At 36.4% G+C, this 19,634-nt stretch overlaps 4 protein-coding genes across 8 annotated transcripts; 2 read left to right on the top strand and 2 right to left on the bottom strand.

Annotated features, from left to right (window-relative positions):
• The first annotated feature begins 697 nt into the window (after positions 1–697).
• Positions 698–8,405, top strand: LOC113474726 (solute carrier family 22 member 6-A-like). 5 transcript variants are annotated; one of them, XM_026836974.1, is made up of 9 exons: positions 698–2,209; positions 2,515–2,668; positions 3,299–3,402; positions 5,256–5,410; positions 5,974–6,145; positions 6,474–6,603; positions 7,053–7,168; positions 7,598–7,811; positions 8,299–8,405. In XM_026836974.1, the coding sequence occupies exons 1-8, from the start codon at positions 2,037–2,039 to the stop codon at positions 7,719–7,721; spliced, it is 1,128 nt and encodes a 375-aa protein (XP_026692775.1). In that variant the 5' UTR covers positions 698–2,036; the 3' UTR covers positions 7,722–7,811; positions 8,299–8,405. The 5 variants fall into 5 exon arrangements, with proteins under 5 accessions (XP_026692775.1, XP_026692777.1, XP_026692778.1 ...); XM_026836976.1 differs by lacking the exon at positions 3,299–3,402 and having other exon boundaries at positions 6,005–6,145; XM_026836977.1 differs by lacking the exon at positions 7,053–7,168.
• Positions 8,406–9,579: 1,174 nt separating this feature from the next.
• On the top strand, positions 9,580–11,764 carry LOC108950020 (solute carrier family 43 member 3). The gene is made up of 2 exons (XM_018814549.2): positions 9,580–10,886; positions 10,945–11,764. The coding sequence occupies exons 1-2, from the start codon at positions 10,116–10,118 to the stop codon at positions 10,996–10,998; spliced, it is 825 nt and encodes a 274-aa protein (XP_018670094.1). The 5' UTR covers positions 9,580–10,115; the 3' UTR covers positions 10,999–11,764.
• Positions 11,765–12,199: 435 nt separating this feature from the next.
• LOC100178407 (ficolin-2-like) lies at positions 12,200–15,185 on the bottom strand. Its single transcript, XM_002128851.4, has 6 exons — positions 14,316–15,185; positions 14,144–14,259; positions 13,957–14,053; positions 13,522–13,618; positions 13,044–13,172; positions 12,200–12,669 (listed from the first exon to the last, which is right to left on the bottom strand). Exons 1-6 carry the CDS (start codon positions 14,542–14,544, stop codon positions 12,480–12,482), a joined length of 858 nt encoding a protein of 285 aa, XP_002128887.1. The 5' UTR covers positions 14,545–15,185; the 3' UTR covers positions 12,200–12,479.
• A 313-nt stretch (positions 15,186–15,498) lies between these two features.
• LOC100186300 lies at positions 15,499–17,729 on the bottom strand. Its single transcript, XM_002129012.4, has 6 exons — positions 17,631–17,729; positions 17,518–17,552; positions 17,085–17,219; positions 16,474–16,672; positions 15,966–16,068; positions 15,499–15,701 (listed from the first exon to the last, which is right to left on the bottom strand). Exons 1-6 carry the CDS (start codon positions 17,692–17,694, stop codon positions 15,632–15,634), a joined length of 606 nt encoding a protein of 201 aa, XP_002129048.1. The 5' UTR covers positions 17,695–17,729; the 3' UTR covers positions 15,499–15,631.
• Positions 17,730–19,634: the final 1,905 nt, after the last annotated feature.

Raw genomic sequence — 19,634 nt, 5'->3', positions numbered from 1 at the left:
CCCGTCTTATTTTGTAGAAAACAAAAATAATTAAAGAATTATACAACCATAGCCCCAACGACTGTAAAAACGCTGTTACTTGTTAAAAACACGATCAGAAAATATAGGCTTTTAGATGCTACCGGTATCCCGTCTTACCCCAATAATTATCCGTTTAAAATCTTGCAATTTCGTTTCAATCAGGCAACAACATAATATGCATGTTTAATGCACTTAGCAGTAATATAGGTATCTCCATATAAGAAGCGAAAATCAACTAATGCAATAATTTTACTTCACGTAGTTAATTTTATATTGCAAGTAGCCCTAGTTTTTGTGTATTTTTAAAATCGTGTTTTAAGGTTGGTTGTATTTTTCGCGTATTTTTTAATGTTCAAATGTATGAAATTTTAATCATTTCAATAAAAATTTTGACAGAAATCACGTATTTTCTCAGTGGTCACTTATGGATAATGTTTCATGAATGTAAACTCATTACATGCTAGCTCATAAGCTGGCACAATGTAAATGAAATGTGACACCCCATTTTAGGTATCACTTAGCGCTATAACATATTCGAAGCTGGATCGGGAGAAAATTCTATAAATATGTTTTTATGACGAATATTAATATTCATAATTAATATTTTTTCGAATTTTAAATTTTTCATTTTAGAATCGGTACCGCTGGGGTTTAGTTAGTACAGTGTCCAAATTTTAGGTTAGTGGTACCAGTAGAAGGTATCGAAAATGGCCGCTAGAATATCTGTATTCTAGGATCACCTTGGTGTTATAACGATGTTATTTGCCCCGCCAGGCGAGGATTAATATGTCACTCATGCATTCATTAGTAGTAATTAAAACGAGAAGACCAGATGCTTGCACAAGTAGCGATTTTGTCTGTACAAAAGCAAGTAACATGCTTGGTTACTCGTAAGCTGGCACGAGGTATATATTAAACAAAACACCCGTGTTATAACGACTGTCGTTTTCCGGCGACACGAGGATAAAGGAAGTTACATTCATTCATTTATTCAAATATAGCTTTATACTAAAAATAGAGTGTATAACGCTTAACTGCAGTACAGCTAATACACTGGAGACTGTACTACAAGTACGACAGTCAGACGTAAGGTAGTTAAGACTATAAGTCGATAATAGCCTACAGCACAGGAATCAAGCGTATAGAAACCATACACCATGCTGTTTACACGTTTAGTTATGCAAACAAGTCTGCAGTGATCAAACACGATATACAGACCTGTCAAACACACGCAACCATAGTGACGGTTTATCGCGGTTAGAGCAGGGGGCAGAAAAAAGACAGTCGTTTTAACAGGGGTATTATGTTTCATACACCTCGTGCTAGTTTTGGGGGTACAGTAAAGTTTCTGGCTAGCACCAATCTCAACAGCAGCTAATAGTCGCAGAGCCGCTACGCGGTTCGCTCCATTCTCGCCTTACATATTTCGCACTCCAGCTAAACAGCAATAATGACTACAGAAGAACAGTAACCATTTCATAACGCTAGGTCTACAACTCTTATTAGACAAACGACAATAAGCTACAGAAAACAGTAAAAACAGCCCAGCATTAATGAGCTTATCTGCCTACAATTTTTCACCAGGTGATATAGTCCATATACGTTTAATAGACAAGCTTAATGCATTAAGTAAAAGTTAACCGCTACACAAGAGGTGGTATTCTCGTCTCGGACTTAAGTTGGTCGTTTTTTTCTAGACGGCCGACTAAGTTTCTGTGCTTCACAGAAGTTAAGGTGGCTGTACACAGTATCCGGCGTGTGAATTCGCATGTCCAATTCCGCATGCGGCAGCGAAATCTGGACAAAACAGACAAAACGGACGAATTCCGGATACTGCGTGTACAGCCACCTTTAGCCGGTCAAAATCTACCGACTAAACTTTTGCAACTAAAAACCAAAATCGAATAAATCGGCGACTAGTTAGACGAGAACGACCCCCCCCCAAAAAACGTCGTATCGAACCAGGCTTAGGCTTAAAATAGATTTCTGTATAGTTACATAGAAATAACATAAAGATGGACGACGAGCAAAGATCAAGCACATGTGGAACTTATTACAAACTCGCAATTTCTCTACTCTGTCTTACAGCAGTTATTGGCGTGTCCCCTCTTTATGAAAACGTGTTTCTGACGTATGTGCCTGGATATCATTGCTTGCAAAATACCGACGAAAACGCCACAGATACAAGGTTAGATTATGTTTGAATTATATTTGAATATGAGACTGACGATGGTATTTAAAATATATTTTATTATATAGTAAGTTGGGGAAGATGGGACACCTTTTTATTCTATTTTCTCGTTCCATTTGCTAGTAAATAAAGAACATTAAAAAAATATAAAGCCGTATCCTCACGACTTCCGTTGTTATTGTTTAAAACACGATCAAGATATTTGGATATTATCTGCCGAAGGTGTCCCATCTTCCCCAATCCTACTAAAAATAAACACAGTTTTGATCTAATTGCTGGCACTAACATTTCGTATTTCTTAGTCTGGATTTAGATGCTATTGAACCAATTCCGAGACAGTGTTATTTGCACAACGACTCGAGTTACAATTCAAGTGATTTAGAAGACAATAACGCCACTCGTTGTGAAAGCTGGCGTTTTTTGAAACCCAGTGCTGTAGAATCCATTAGCACAGAAGTGAGACATGACACCATACCACGTATAAGCTGCACATTATAGCTGTAGAGTGGTTACGTCGTATATAGTAGAGTGGGGGAAAACGGGACACTTTTAGCAGATAATATCAAAATATCCTTATCGTAATTTAAAAAATTAATAACAACAGTCTATGGAAGTCGTGCGGATACGGTTTTATTATTCTTTGATTGTTTTTTGTATAGTACCAAATGTGACAACAAAATGGAATGAAAAGGTCCACCATCTCCCCCACCCTACTATATCTTATTTACTTTACGGTGAACTGGAAACTTCAGTTTTAAATGCTGATTGCGCATAACATTTGTTCCCACCCTCTGCGCATGCGTAATAGCGACGTAGGGACACGGGATTTGACACAGAATTGTTGCATTTTAAAAATATTTCTATTTACCACTTCTAGTAGGGTGTTGTAAGATGAAACACGTTTTCATTCTCTTTTCTCGTCCCATTTGGTATTTGACCAATAATATGTACAGAACTATATATAGCCTTATCATGGCGACTCTAAAAGAACGTTGTTAATTGTTTAAAACACGATCAAGATATAGAGGATTTAGGTCTTATTGCTATGCCATCTTACCCCATAGTATACTGTATACCTTTCTACAGTTTTCGTTGGTTTGTGGAGATGCATGGCTATCACCTATGCTGATTTCAATTCAAATGTTTGGGTTTATGGTTGGCTCCATTGCCGGTGGGACATTGTCTGATCGGTATGTTAACACAGCTGCATATAAACATATATTAATATATAGTAGGGTGGGGAAAGATGGGGCACATTTTCTTACTATTTTTTTGCTTCCTTTGGTAGCAAACAAAGAGCAATCAAAGAATTATAAAACTGTACCCTCACGACTCCCATATGCTGTTGGTTGTTCAAAATACGAAAAGGATATTTGTATATTATGTGCCAAAGGTGTCCTATCTTGACCCAACCTACTGTAATATAAACGTATGTTCTATACGAAGAGATAAATAAAGATTTCCGATTTTCTCCCAAAACTTTTCAAGATTTCCCATCTTTTAATTCTACATGCTGTGAAACCTATAATGGCTTGGGTTCTTTTTTAGGGGGAACAAATAAAAAATAATACTTTTTTAATTTGTCATCTTGTAAGTGCGCTCCCGCAGCACTATATAACAAAATACATAAACTAAAATATGTAGTGACTAAATAATGAACCAACATGTTTTGTGGCGGTTGTACTATGTCGTATAAATACCACGTTGGGTCACCAATGTAGCGACTGCATAACGTTCTATTGCGAGCGGTAAAATAAGTGCGCGAATGAACGTGGATGCAATATTTATGCGCAGATAACGGTAGGAAATGGCACTCGTGTAAGCTTCGGCGCACACACACGTGACCGGCCTCAAAATATCTAAAGCGGGGCCATTTTTAGGACATGATTCTTTAGCAGTGAGCATGTGCAATGTAACATGATCCGCTTTTCGACTGTTACAGCAATATACGCATCTGTCTGACACATAGTTTTTATAAATCACACACCCGTGTTAAAGACTGTCATTGCCCCGCCACAAGAGAAAAATAAGTTACATTTGGTCCGGAATGCTGATGCTGACGGCAAATCACAGCACCTTACTGCTGTAGTATGTTATAAGCTTCAATGAATAAGACTAACTATAAAAACATGTAACCTAATAAAAACAGTATCAAAACGAAATTCATTAAAATATAGACTTAACCGTTAAACAACACCTTTGTACAACGACAGCTCGACCCAATATTACTTAACGACTCGCAATGGTTCACTATAATATAACCTTTAGCCAACAGAACAATAATACAACCATTCGCCAACACAGTACAACTGAAATTCTTGATACATCAAAACTCGAAGGAGGAAAACGCGCGACATGCAGCAATTAGACTAACGGCAAGGAACACGCGGAAACGTTAAAACAAGTGTGGGAAACAAGTCGTGCGTGATTAACAGTTATGAGGAACGCTAACTAACAGGTCTACAAATAATATAGTAGGGTAGGGAAAGATGAGACACCTTTTTATTCTCCTTTATCGTCTCATTTGGCACTAAACAAATAACATTAAAATAAATATAGAACCGTATCTTCACGACTCTCATAGACCGTTAGTATAATTGTTTAAAATACGATCAGGATATTTGGATATTATGTGCTAAAGGTGCCCCATTTTTCCCACCCTCCTATAAGAAAACACAAAAGACCACAAATAATGAGTAGAAACACAACTTAAACTTAACTAACAACAATACGAATTGTCATTCAACCAACAAACAAAACAAAATGGTATTTTTTTATATAGCAGGGTCGGGGGGTCACCTTTAGCACATAATATCCGAATATCCTGATCCTGTTTTAAACCATAAACAACGGTCTACGGGAGTCGTAAAGATACGGCTTTTTACTTATCTGAATATTCTTTGTTTACGACCAAATGAGACGAGAAAATTGAATAAACAGGTGTCCCATCTCCCCCCCCCAACCTCTACTATACTATACGCTTCACCAATGCGTACCCATAATTCGAAACGTATGGTGATATGCTTAACTTTTGCGTTTTTAGATTCGGAAGACGACCAGTCTATCTGTCCGCCATATTCCTCGAAGCAAGCAGCCTTCTTGCGATGTCCTTATCCCCAATACTTGCTACAATGTATGTGTTCATGTTTCTCACGGGCGCTGGTATGATTGTACGAGGAATGACAGGAATAGTAATAGGTAAGTTTATTACATGTAGTTGTAGAGTGGGGAAAGATAGGACACCTTTTTATTCCTTAATGCTCGTCCCATTTGGTACTAAACAAAGTACGTTCAACGATTTATAAAACAGTATCCTTACGACTTTCATAGGCCGCTGTTAATTGTTAAAAACACGATTAGGATATTAAAGGCGTTCCGCCTCCTCCCGCCCTACTATATTTAGACATTAAAGTCGCAAAAGTTGTAAAAGCGACTGTTTAAAAGAAAAATAACACAATGATTAACAGCCTGTCTCTTATAACCTATAGGCTAGGATGTTTCTGGCTTGTGGTATCCGAAAAACAACCACTCACAAAGTTACATACGTGGTAACTCGTAAGCAGGCACGAGGTGTATGAAACAGAACACCCGTGTTATAACGCCACCTTTTTTTGACCAAACGATTATAAATATCTGTTTTATTTTCCACAATCTTTTGTTGCCTTTTGCCTAAAACTCGAGTCTACTGCTTTTAAATTCAGAATTTTTAATTAAAATTTTTGAGAACACTTCTTGACTGCATTTTAAATTCAAATTTTCAGTTAACGAAATCGTACCTAACTCCTATCGTAGAGCTGTTGGAATATTAGCAATTGTTAGCGAGTCACTGTCAGGAACTCTGGTTGCACCAATGGCTATGCTGCTACCTAATTGGAGATGGATGATAATGTCGACTGGTGTTTCTTTGTTCGTTGTTTCTGTTCCCGTTTTCATGTAAGCTAACCAATTTGTGTTCCAATGAATGAATGTACCTTGCATAATCCTCGCATGGTTGGGGAACGGTATTCGTTATAACACTGGTGTTCTGTTTCATACACCTCGTGCCTGCTTACGAGTTGCCATGTATGTAACTTTGTGTGTGATTGTTTTTTCTGTATTATTCACAATTTAATTTGACAATCCATTAGTGATCAGAAATTGCCGTTAAGTGTCTTATACACATAGAAATATACGCCCACAACGGTAGCAGGGACGAGCCTTGAACCCATTATACTTTTTGGTTTGAGGTAGGTATAGTAAGTAACTTATGTGTTGTTTTCAGTTTCATATACGAAACGCTGAAGTGGCTTCACCAAACCGGCAACCACGGTGAAGTAGAAAAAGTACAAGCCAAAATTAGAAGAATAAACGGAGAGAAACTTTGTGAGGAAAATCATCAAGACAGCCTCGAAGTAAGGAAATGGGTTATATAGTAGGGTGGGGGAATACGGGACACATTTACACCTTATATTCAAATATCCTGATCGTGTTTTAAACATCTAACAAAGGTCTATGGAATAACAACGGTCAAGGGTACGGTTTTATAATTCTTAAAATGCTTTTTGTTTACTAACAAATGGGTCAAATTAGAATAAAAGGTGACCCATCTTCCCCCACTCTACTAGACGTTATGCACGCCACATATTCGCTCCTGTACCATTATAGATATCAAGGTATTTACCTCGAAAGCAGACACAGTGTATATGAAACAGAACACCGGTGTAAAAGCACACGAGGACAATTTAGTTAAATTCATTTACATTCTGTTAAGTTAAAACGCAGGTACATCCATCACCAGACACACTTTGTGCAATTTTTAATTCATATTAGGGAACCAGACATTTAAACACCAGCTTTACAGGAAAGAAACCAGTTGACCACAGAAGACACAGATAAAAAACGGAAGTCTTACAATTATCTTGATTTATTTAAAGTTGGTTTTATTCGACGACGAACCTTCATTCTCAGTTACGCTTGGTTTGTGGTCTATACCAGTTATACATTACCCTATGTCTAGTTTAGTGTATCACTTAACGAAGCAAAAAAATGAACTTTACACCTCGTGCCCGCTTTCACTTATCTGTAACGTTTCTGAAAATGTGTAAAAAAAACTGTGTAAAAAACTTTGAAAAATGCAGGTGTGAGTGTGAGGTAAATAACGTACAATTTAGTTCAACAGTTCTATTCCAAAACATGCATTTTCCTACTGCGGCCTATAAAAATACCGCGTTAGCACGTAAATCCCGTATTTCCTGGTCGTGTTTTAAACATATACAACGTTTTTCTTACAGGCGTAACGCAGCGGTTATACAATTCTCTAAATATACTTTGTTCACAACCGCGAGAAAAGAAAATGAAAATAGTCCTATCTTAGCCAAACTACTATATGGTTGCTTTTTTCTACAGGTTCTCTGTCGACATGGCGTTTTACGGCCTAACATTCAACACAAACAATCTTGGAAACAATCGGTACATGAATAGTTTCTTAACGGCGGCTGTTGAATTCCCATCCCATATATTTGTTACATAGCAATTAAGAAGTTTGGGTGCAAACGTTGTTTCATATTCTTCGCAACTTTAACAGTTATGTGCATGGGAGCAGTACCACTAATGCAGCAAGGTAAGAATATAATAGTCCATAAAAATGTTCGTGTATGTTATTAAGTGTTATAATAGGGTGGGGAAAGATGGGACACATTTTAGCACATAATATCAAAGTATCCAGATCGTGTTTTAAACAATTAACAGCGGTCTATGGGAGTCGTGAGGATATGGTTTTATAATTCTTTGGATGTTCTTTGTTTACTACCATATGGGATAAGAAAATAGAACGAAAAGGTGTCCTATCTTACCCCACTCTACTATATATAATCTTTTGATATCGGTATCGAACAGATAAATATTAATTTTTGTTATTTTGTAAATATTATGGGGAATTGATTTTAGTTTTTTTTTGCAGTTTTGTTATTTTATAAACACTATAAAGAATTCATTTTCAGTTCTTTTTGTAGTTATGTCATTTTATAAATATTAAAAAAATCGATTCTTTTTGCAGTTTTGTAATTTTACAAATATTATGGATATTTCATTTTTATTTCTTTTCGTAGTACACGTATTAGCAAGTGTGGCTTGTGCAATGCTGGGCAAATTACTCGCGACAGTTTGTTACACTGTGTTGTTTATATTCACTGGCGATTTATTTCCTACAATGATGAGAAACCAGGCTTACGGTGCTTGTTCCTTCATAGCGAGATTTGGCTCCATCTTGGTTCCATATATTTTGTTCTTAGGTAAGAAATCTTTTCTTTTATTCAAGATCCATTACGATAAAGTAAAGTTCAGAATCGCTAATGCAGATTGTTTTATGTGTTTGGAAAATAACAAATTTTGATTTACGTTTTTAACTGTATATATAGTAGTGTGGTGGAAGATGGGACACATTTTGATTCTTTTTTTCTCGTCGCATTTGGTAGTAAACAAAGAACAGTCAATGAATTATAAAACTGTATGCTTACTACTCCCATAGACCGTTGTTGAATATTTAAAACAAGGTCAGGTTACTTGGATATTATGTAATAAAGGTGTCCCATCTTCCCCATCTTACTATATAGTATATGAGACAATATGGGACGTGTTTTCATTCCGTTTTCTCGTTCCACTTTGCAGTAAAAACAAATAGTATTTACAGAATCATATAACCGTACCACCGAGACTCTAAAAAGTGCTGTTAATTGTTAAAAAGATTAACGTGGGAATTTAGCTGTATAATAAGATACCATATAAGTCTCAAATTCCGCATATAGTGTTATATATATAGTAGGGTGGGAGAAGATGGGAGACTTTTAGAACATAATATCCAAATATCCCGATCGTGTTTTAAACAATTAACAACGGTCTATGGGAGTTGTAAGGAAACTGTTTTATAATTCTTCGAATGTTTTTGTGTACTGCGAAACGGGACGAGAAAACAGAATGAAAAGATGTCTCATCTTCCCCCACTCTACTATATATATATGTTATCAGATAGTGCATATAACAATTAAAAACCACATCATATGACACTATATTTTCAAGCCATTTATTTTATGATGTCATTTTTAGGGACAGTTGTTCATCAATCGCTACCTTACGTCATAATGACAGCCATTTTGTTTTTCTCCGTCGTCGACATGTGTTTTCTCCCGGAAACAAAGGGGCTTCCCCTTCCTGAGACAATGGAAGACGCAAGAATGCAAGGCCAAAAACCACAAACTTAAACTTAAATGAATGAATAAATAAATGAATGAATGTAACTTACTTTATCCTCGCGTGGCCGGAAAACGACAGTCGTTATAACACGGGTGTACATACACCTCGTACCAGCCGATGAGTTACCATGTGTGTAACTTTGTGGGTGAATATTTTTCGGAGGATTGTCATTTTTTAAAAGCGTTGTATCTTTCGAATGTAGTCAATCTATAACCTTGTAGTCGGGAACGTTTAAGCTGCCAGGTACCCACTTCATTTAGAGGTTATATTTACAAAAAGGTTAAATAGAAAAACAAAAGCGGACGACGAGACTATTGTGGAACATCTAAAATGATGCCATAGAGTAGTTACATTAATCAGGGTTCCCATTGTCACGGTCTACATTGTAATTATCGCCTTTTTTGTTGTGGTGTAATGGGAATAAATTTTTTTGTTGTGGTGTCATAGGAACGTCAGTCGTCATTTGTATTCGCCTAAATAGCGCAGTAATCGAAATAGAATCAGTCTTTAATAAACTGGGTATTTCTGCTTGCATTTAGTTTGTGAAAGTCGGCTAAGCTAGAAGATAGAACTCGTCCGTATTACCACGACAGTGATTCAAGTCCCAAGGTTTCCTGATACACAAAGTAGATTATGTCATAAGAAATTACTCACGAAAATTGTAACAGAAGTTAGAATGAAAGAAATAAAGAACTGGCTGTCTCTATTCACTGCCGTAATTGAAACATTATGTTTTAGCGGGATAATTTACGGATGGGGCTCCATGAGTTATATGCTGGAAAAAGAAGGGTTCTTTAATTTGTTCTGTAGGGATTTCGTCGGTTATGCCAACAATACCATTTCGTCAGGATTACAAGGGCATGCAGGAGTGGTATGTAAAGAGCAAGAGAAAATGCTAACTTTAGTTTTCACGCTGTCCGCTTTCATTTCGGCCCTTATGTTTGTTTGGGGTTATATTTTTGATAAACTTGGTACTTCGGCGTTTCGATTTTGTGGAGTTTCTTTATACATTGCCGGGTGGTTACTCATGGCGGTCACGACCAGAAAGGAATCTTTGGCTGTATTTCTCGCTATGATATTTGTCGGGATCTCAGTTTTTCCTGTTCTCATGTCGAACGTTCCTGTTTCTAATTTATTCCCAAAAAATCGGGTTTTGATGATCGCCGTTTTGAACGGCGCGTTCGATTCTTCTGCATTAACTTTCGCTTTGATGAAAATTTCTTACGACAGTGGCATTGCCTTCTGTTATATTATGTACTTCGCGGCTGTCTGTGGTTTGTTGATGGTCGCACGATTCTTGTTTCTTATGCCGCGAATGCATATACCATCTACTGTACCAGATGGTTTCCAGTACGGTATACAATGCTGCTCAAACAAACAGCAAGTAGTTACTCAAGAAAAAGTTATGCTATATGAAAAACTTATAGACGAAGCACCGAAGAATACTGTGAGTCTAAAGTCCTGCTTATTGAGTGTAAGTTTTATATTAAACTGCTTTCATTTAGGCGTTCTGCAGTTACGCAATCAATTCTTTTATGGGACAATTATGCCTTGGTTAGTGCAAGTTGGTCACGGAAATCGAAATGAAACCAGCTCCTATTTAAACTCATTTGGTGTTATCCAGTTGTGCGGCATTTTAGTATCTCCGATAGGAGGTATTCTCACTGACTTTCGTATCAAAAAACTCTCCCGTAAATTTACTGTTGAATCAGCTACTAGGAAATCTGTTGCCATTTATACTGGCCTAAGCAGTGTTATAGCTATTCTGTTCTCCATAATGGTCTTAGTACCCGTTTTGCGTTTACAGTATTTGAGTTTTCTCTTGCAAGTTGTATTTCGGTCATTTTTGTATGGAGGCAATGCGGCCTTTTTGCTTACAACGTTTCCAAGTGAACACTTTGGAAAGGTATATAGCATTACCGTTACATTCGGTTCTATTATCGCACTTCTGCAATATCCACTCTTTTTAGCGGTTACAAATATATACGGCGGGGACTTCACTGCTATCAACCTTGCTCTGTTGGTAATATCAGTTGCAACAATAGTTCATCCTATAGTTTTATATGTAAGACCAGTTTTGGCAACAGAACATGAAAAATAAAAATGATGGCATTGTTTGCCGACCTAGAACGTTACACTACCTGAATACAAATAGCCATTTAGATAATTGGACGATTTTCATATTGCGTGTTTGATTGCAAAATGTTCACCTTATAAACCATAACGATTTCCTTTTAATTACATGTTTGGTTTGTGTTGTATTTCTCTCACATTGCTGATGTGTTATGTGTATAAGCGCTTGATTAAACATTGAACACATGTACTCGACAGTTAAGGATTAAAATGCTTCAGTCAGTATGTTTCCTGTTAGCGACAGTTTGGGAAATGTGAAACTATCTCAAGAAACATAAAACAAGAAAGCGTAGCTATAATGAATGAGCACGTTCTAAAATTAACAGACACGCGTTAATTACTCCACTTACGTTCTCAAAAATAATACGTTAAAAGATCGGAATCCGTATATCATGTCTATGGTGCGAGTCCTTGTATGATATAAACAATGCTACGGTTTGACGGCACTGCATAACAATTTCTATATGCTTACTGTTGGATGAAAGGAATTGCCAGTCCCACGCTGGCAAGTCGACTCTCATTGTGTGAAAGTGCATATAAATCGGCAAAATAATGTATATACGTATTTTTATTTTCTTAAGCATTTTAATATGCGCGTTAAAGCCACTAGTATAACTTATATATATAAGGGGGAGACGGGCCAACTTTAGCAGCTAATATTAAAATATCCTAATCGTGTTTTGAACAATTAACAACGGTCTATGGAAGTCGCGAGGTTACGGTTTTTAGTTTTTTTACTCTTTTTTGTTTATTTCCTAGTGGAACGAGAAAATAGGAGGAAAAAGTGTCCCATCTTTTCCCACCTTAATATACACAATTTTATTTCTTCAAGCATTTTTAATATGCGCATTTACTGCCACAAATATAATACATAATGTCTATGGGTTAAAGCCAGTAGTAACTTCCGTTAGTCGCATCTTATCTTCATAAGAGTAGCTTTCAATGCAGTTGAGCTGCCTTTCCACCCATACCAAACATTGTTATGCCAATTTGCACTGGAGCGACCCCACTCTGCATTCAATCGAGCACGATAGCAATTCTTAAACCACCACCCTCCAGATGGTCCATGTGTATCAATTGTACATCTTCTAGCATGCCTTTGTCGATATCATAAAAATATTAAATATATCTTCATTATTTTGCAATGTAAAAAAAAGTTGTTTTCTGAATATACTGTAAAGTGTATTTTGGATGAAAAGATTTTTTTGTTGTATAATACTTTGAGGTAAGATGGGACACTTAAAGCACATAATATTTAAATATTCTGAACGTGTTTTAAACAATTAACAACGGTTTATGGGAGTCCTGAGGATACGGTTTTATATTTCTTGGAATGTCCTTTGTTTACTACCGGTCGATAAAATAGAATGAAAAGGTGTCCCATCTTTTCCCATTCTACTATATATCCAAAGAAAATAACCATTTCCGAACCGTATGTTTTATACAAATAAAAAAGCAGAAAAATACTTACGAATCATTATCACGGTCAATGGTAGAGAATGGCACGTTGTTATGATATGTCATGCTGTCGCCCGCTGTCCCACTGTAGCCATCGATATATAAATGATACAAACTGGCTTCGTCTCCGATTGAAAACTCACTAAATTAATGCAATAGTAATAATATATGGTGGGGAATAAGACGGAGCAATTTTCATTCTATTTTCTCGTTCCATTTGTCAGTAAATTAAGAACACTAAAAAAATTACAAAACCGTATCCCCACGACTCCAATAGACCGTTGTTAATTACTTAAAACACGATCAGGATATTTAGATATTATGTGCTAAAGGTGTTTCGTCTCCCCCCACCCTACTACATACTTTTGTTTCAATTATTTTTCGTAACGTCTTCTTTTTAACTTAAAAATGCAGAAATTAAGTTATTAACGCTTACTTTTGTTTTGTACGTTTAATAGCTATTATACGAAAACCTTCAATTGTATATATACCTGTATTCTGCGAACGCGTGATCTTCGCTATAGTCCCATATATCAACTCTTAGTCTGCACCCACTGCGCCGCGTCATTTGATGCAATGCCTCGAGACCTAAATCGTAACACGCAAAATCGTGAAACGTTCCATATTTACCCCTATTTTACAAAAAAAAAAAATAATAGTTGCAAACACAAAACATCTAAGCATAGATATAGCTATTGAATTATTATTGCTATATAGTACCGTGGGGTAAGATGGGATACCTTTATCACAATATATTTAAACATCCTGATCGTGTTTTAAACATTTAACAACGGCCTGATGGAGTTGTGAGGATACGGCTTTAAAATTCTTTGTTTGCTATTTGTTTACTACCAAATGGGCCAGGAAGATAGAATGAAATGGTGTCCCATCTTCCCCCACCCTACTATTCATTCCACGCCAACTACCTAACCAGAATTCTTCAGAATTATTTCCGAACCCAACTTTGTAATCTTCCCAGTTCCGCTGAAAGTCTTCACTGCCATCATATCTGCGCTGAAAAACCTGTAAAAATATTTGTATCATATATTGGAGAGGGCCCACACAAAGAAATTATGAACGCGTTTCGGATGACCAGTTATTGTAATACGTCACCTCCCACCCCCCGTCGCAATACTTCATTTGCCGTGACCTCATCATTTGATACCCGACTTGTGATGTCATCGCGCACGAAACAGGTAGAAGCAATGTTTCGACTTTAAGTTCCAGCTCTGTATAAAGTATATGTATCATCTACTTGTCCCACTTTACAATGACATTAACGAACCTGTAAGTCTTGATGTTAAATTTTCCGATAATGTTTGTGGAAGTCCGACCCCCTGTGGTCCCCTTTCACCCCTAGGTCCAGCTTTTCCGGGAAATCCTGTCTCTCCTTTGTCCCCTTTGTGTCTATGGTTGTTGTTGTTACATGGCACTGTATCTTCGCATACATATCTGCATTGTTGCTGAGAGGCCACCAGAACAACACCGAGAATAAGAATTAATATCGCTTTCATTTTTCTGTGACTTACTTTTGCAACTGTTAACACCTAAATGTTTTAGTTGTAAAATGCGCACGGCCAAAGCACGCAAAAAAATTCCCAGGCCAATTAAATTGGCCCGAAGGCTATGACGAAATGTGTGAAAAGTTTTAAGATATTTATTCATAAACACTCTATGTTTTTCCCACGGTCGACTATATACAGTTGTGGCGATGCATCGCCTGAAAACCATCATATCGTATTTCCAGCGATTCAACATAACATGCTGTTTTATTTTTCTTTTCAAAAAGTGGGCACGTATTAAAATAATTAGCATAATATTGATTAACCCCTTTACTAAGTTGGGCTTAGCTTGATCAAATACAAATCGCCGTTTTGACCGTTCTTCAGTCGCCATTTTGACAGTCGACGAATTATGGGGGCCACTGTTATATCCGACTGCATCTGTATGCACAAATATGTTAAAACGTCAAATTTTTATATAGAATTTGAATGAAAATAGTCATTTAAATATTTGGATTTTCATATTGCCTTTTTTATTGCAAAATGTTTCTCATAAACCAATAATGATTTCATTTTAATTAAATGTGCGGTTTGTGTTCAATATTTCCCTCACATTTCTCAAATCTCTCACAAAATGTGAAACTATGTCAAGAAACATTAAACAAGAGAGCCTAGGTATAATGAACGCGCACGGTTCATTATAAGAAAATTTCTCAAGAGATGCGTAAATATACATTGTATAACTTCTTTACCGTGTTTTAAATTGTAAACCTATTTATCTTCCCGTTTTCCGGGGATAAAGTAAGTGGCATAAGATAATGGCCCTAAACAACATATGTGGCTTATTATATAACTTTATGGGCCTTTGATTTCAACCGTCAAATTTGTGTTTGCTTGTTATTTCAAGCTAATGCTCTTTCTACGTTATTGCTGTATATTGAATGGTGCCAACATTAGTAATTCAAATTAACTTGCGCATTTTCATTTTAATAGTTTATAATATTGGTTTCGATGTAAGAGTGTTAACTAAACAACAGAAAGAATTAAAAAGACATAATTAAAAAAATCATTATGGTATGCGCTTTATCAACAGCAATTTTTAAGAAATGCATGCCTGTGGTACATCGAACACATCGGGGCTGTCTAGTCCAACTGTCACGTCGAAGTATCTACAAATAAATAGGATACGTTAAGCTAGGAGTATCTGACAATGGAGATGTACATTTTTGGGAGCAAGGCACTTAACGACAACTCCTCTAAACCAGTTGTCACTAATGAGTTGTCCAAATTGTCAGCCATACTCAAAAACACAATTGCTCACAAATTTACTCAAATTGAAACTCGTAAGCGAGCAGAGATATGTATGAATCAGAACACCTGTGTTATAATGACTGGCGTTTTACCGCCAGGATAAAGTTATATTTATTCATTACGTTTTATGGAAGTGAATTGTTTGATGATCATCGACCGTCTCGCCGGAGAAAACTTCAGTAACAGGGATGCATTCGTATCTGGTGAAAGTTTGAGTCCAGTTGCCTGTAAGTTAAAATAAAATAAAGGAAGATTAATATTTTCAGTATGTATAACACCGGCACTACGGTTAGCGCTTGTCAGTGCTATCATTGTGCCTTGAAGTAAGTGTTTTAGGCAGTTGTAAAGGCAGTGTGTCTTGAAGTAAGTGTTTCTGCGCAGGACACTTTAGCGAAAAATGCTTCAACCCACTGGCCATGCACTGGCCATGCTAGATCGTTTACACTGTCAGTCTTACATCCCAAACCAATTGTCCACAAAGTTATACGTGTTAACTCACAAGCAGACACATCTTGAATAGAATGTGGAACCCGTGTTATAAAAACGTTCTATCTTACCCCACCCTATACTGTATGACATAAATACAAACGCTCTTAGAAATGGTTTATTTGTTTTTCTAGCATAAACTACCTTCAAGTTTCTCTCCTTCTTCGTGGTGGTGGTGGTGCCACGAGGCAAGCATCATACCCATATCTGGTTCATCAAGTGAACCAACAGTGGAAAAACCGATGAATTGAGCTGGTTCGTGAACCTCTATAGCATGGAAATCATAATCAATGGCTGTCACGTCGCATTCACCAGTTTTCAAGTCAACCACATAACGTTTTTTCTGTAGATTAATAGTTTTTATATGATATAATAACAATATTACGAGCATTTCCCGAAAGGGAAGAATGGGATATAATGTATTTACGTTACGAAGTCCGTCTTACCCCTAAACTATATATTTCACATGCCACAATAAATGTGAATAGATTTTAACCGTAAGCCTGTTTTAACAACTTCCAGTAAACACACAAAGTATATTCACAACGTTACAAATATGTCTTAGTTTGGTTCCGATAAACCCCGAAAAAGTTTACGATAACAAACAGATATGTTCAATTAAGCAAAATATATATCTTTTATTAAATAATCGGTTGGCCTTTATTTTTGCCTTTACGTTTTCGTAGCACCACATCATTATTATTTCACTGTAGTGAATATGTCTATAAACTTATATCAGAGTTATGGTTTCGGACCTCTTTGTGCAGAATGAGTTCGTCGCGTTGGGGCCGAGTCGCGTCTTCTGAAAAAACTTCTACCATTCGCTCCCTTTGTTCATAAGCATCATATGAAAATTTACCATCACGAAAGAATTCGTTTTCGTGATCAAACTGTAATTATAAATGAATGAATGGTTTTAAAATATTTACCCTTGCGTGGCAGGGAAACCACAGTAATTATAAACGGCTGTTCTGTATACCCCGCGACCTCGCTACCATTATAGGATACAAAAGTCAATCACGATTGCAAAAGACGTTAATGTAGATCATTGCTCCGATAATATAGTACTGTGGGTTAAGGTGGATGTCGTTAACATATACCATTTCATATTTCCCAACCGAAACATGGAATTTTGGTGCTAACGGTGTTTCATTTTACCCCCATTACCATATATTATTAAAAACTTACCGATCTCAATCTAGCTTGAAAGTATCCCGGAGCAGCTGAAATGAAATGCAAAGGAAACCGATTATTAAGTGCAACTAATTTTTAGTAAATTACGAAAAAATCTCTAAGCTTACCGCATCCATTTTCTTCCTGGCCGTAAGCTAGCCCGCAGAAAACAATTAACAGAAGAAGTTTCATGGTTTCAAATTTACTCTAACCTTAACAATAGAGAAGCAAAAACGATTAGCTGATTTTTATGTAGTTTAATGTTGTTTGGGCCTAATTACGGTCTCTAGACTTAATTTTATTAAGTACGGACTCTGTACATATAGTTTTACTACAATGCTGCAGCCTAGTTCGCAGGCTACGGATTCCAAGTGATAAGCCTTTAGCTGCCTAATCCCGTTATGTGATATATGCAGTTTGTGCAAAGCAATTAATTGCTTTATAATGTTTGGTTATCTAGATAAGGCTACTAATTAATAGCTCTTATGACTCATTTGTTTGTTTTCCTGTCTGGAGAAAACCTATGTCAAACGTTCATGCCAAATTAAGTCGACTTGACAATTTTGCTGTCACAAACATGGCACCAGTAGTCAAACTTTGTTTTGCTCAAGGTCAATCGAAAACCGTTGGCAAGAATTGACTCTATTTGAACTGTAAAACCGTATCCTCACGTCTCTAATAGACCATTGTTAATTGTTGTTTAAAACCTGATCGGAATATTTTGATATTATGTGCCCCATCCCCTCCCCCTACTTTATATTAATAATAACCATACACATAAAAAAAGATAATTACTGTACAACTGTTACCTTTGAACAAGAGAGCCTGGCTGTAATGAGAGGTCACGTATAGTACGATTTTTTTAAATAAGTATGAGAAAAAAAACTTTTATTTATATACCGAAAAGGTGAGTTATATAACCGTAAATAAAGTTGCCACCATTAGACGGTCATCTGGTAGCGTTTTTGTAATTAAAATAAATTAGCAATAATTGGTATTTTTTAATAAAAGTAATGTTTCTTAGGTTGCCTATACGAATGGTAATGGAAGATTGACGTATTTTATAACGCGTGATACATACATGTTAGATACAGACCACAGAGACGTATATATGCATGCACCGTGCATGTATACGGCTTAATGAATAAAGTCCTTGAAATAGATAGCTATAGACAGACAAACAGTCGACTCGACAAATTATCCAAGGTCACCAAGATGTTGAAACTTTTCCAGAAGTTCGATACCCAGACATTAGCAATTATTGCACACAGTTTCCAAGTGTTTGCATTACAGTTTATTTTTAAGTGTGTGGCCTCATGTGACGTAAAGAAGTTAAATTCGGCTTGAGATATTGCATTGTAATCGCAAACTACTTATTAATTCCTATTATAACTCAAGTGTTTGTTTTCCTGTCTTGAGAAAACCAATGTCAAAAGTTCATGTTAAATTGTGCCGATTGGCCAATTTTGCTGTCTCAAACATTCAATCAGTAGTCTAACTTTATTGTGCTGAAGGACGATCAAAAACCGTCGGCAATAATTTAAACAATATTTATAAAACCGTATCCTCAACTCCAATAAACCATTGTTAATTGTTGTTTAAAACATGATCGGGACATTTTGATATTATGTGTACCATCCCCTTCCCTACTGTATAATAGTAATAACCATACACATAAAAAACATGATAATTACTGTACAACTGTAATCTATTGAACAAGAGAGCCTGGCTGTAATGAGAAGCCACGTGTAGTACGACTTTTTTTATAAAAGTTCGAAAAGGAAATTTTATATACCGAAAAGTTGAGTTAAATACCCGTAATTAAAATAGATTAGCATTAATTAAGATATTTAAAAGAAGTAATGTTTCTTAGGTTGCCTATACGAATGGTAATGGAAGATTGACGTATTTTATAACGCGTGATACATACATGGTAGACTACAGACCACAGAGACGTATATATGCATGCACCGTGCATGTATACGGCTTAATGAATAAAGTCCTTGAAATAGATAGCTATAGACAGACAAACAGTCGACTCGACAAATTATCCAAGGTCACCAAGATGTTGAAACTTTTCCAGAAGTTCGATACCCAGACATTAGCAATTATTGCACACAGTTTCCAAGTGT

The sequence above is a fragment of the Ciona intestinalis genome, chromosome 12 (assembly GCF_000224145.3).
Source record: "Ciona intestinalis chromosome 12, KH, whole genome shotgun sequence".
In the NCBI taxonomy this organism is placed as follows: Eukaryota; Metazoa; Chordata; class Ascidiacea; order Phlebobranchia; family Cionidae; genus Ciona; species Ciona intestinalis.
Note: the sequence above shows the minus strand (reverse complement) of the source record. Positions and strands in the feature narration are given on the sequence as shown.

Bases quoted from the DNA above. Each gene is read 5' to 3' on its own strand.
- LOC108950020 (XM_018814549.2), top strand. From the start codon at position 10,116: ATGAAAGAAATAAAGAACTGGCTGTCTCTATTCACTGCCGTAATTGAA. The intron at 10,887-10,944 runs GTGAGTCTAAAG...GCTTTCATTTAG, and splicing joins ACGAAGCACCGAAGAATACT to GCGTTCTGCAGTTACGCAAT.
- LOC113474726 (XM_026836974.1), top strand. From the start codon at position 2,037: ATGGACGACGAGCAAAGATCAAGCACATGTGGAACTTATTACAAACTC. The intron at 3,403-5,255 runs GTATGTTAACAC...TTGCGTTTTTAG, and splicing joins GGTGGGACATTGTCTGATCG to ATTCGGAAGACGACCAGTCT. The intron at 5,411-5,973 runs GTAAGTTTATTA...TCAAATTTTCAG, and splicing joins AATGACAGGAATAGTAATAG to TTAACGAAATCGTACCTAAC.
- LOC100186300 (XM_002129012.4), bottom strand. From the start codon at position 17,694: ATGAAACTTCTTCTGTTAATTGTTTTCTGCGGGCTAGCTTACGGCCAG. The intron at 16,673-17,084 runs GTCCGAAACCAT...ATTAATCTACAG, and splicing joins AACTCATTCTGCACAAAGAG to AAAAAACGTTATGTGGTTGA. The intron at 16,069-16,473 runs GTAGTTTATGCT...TTTAACTTACAG, and splicing joins AGAAGGAGAGAAACTTGAAG to GCAACTGGACTCAAACTTTC.
- LOC100178407 (XM_002128851.4), bottom strand. From the start codon at position 14,544: ATGAAAGCGATATTAATTCTTATTCTCGGTGTTGTTCTGGTGGCCTCT. The intron at 14,054-14,143 runs GTGACGTATTAC...ATATTTTTACAG, and splicing joins ATTGCGACGGGGGGTGGGAG to GTTTTTCAGCGCAGATATGA. The intron at 12,670-13,043 runs GTAAGTATTTTT...ATATCGACAAAG, and splicing joins ATTGACCGTGATAATGATTC to GCATGCTAGAAGATGTACAA.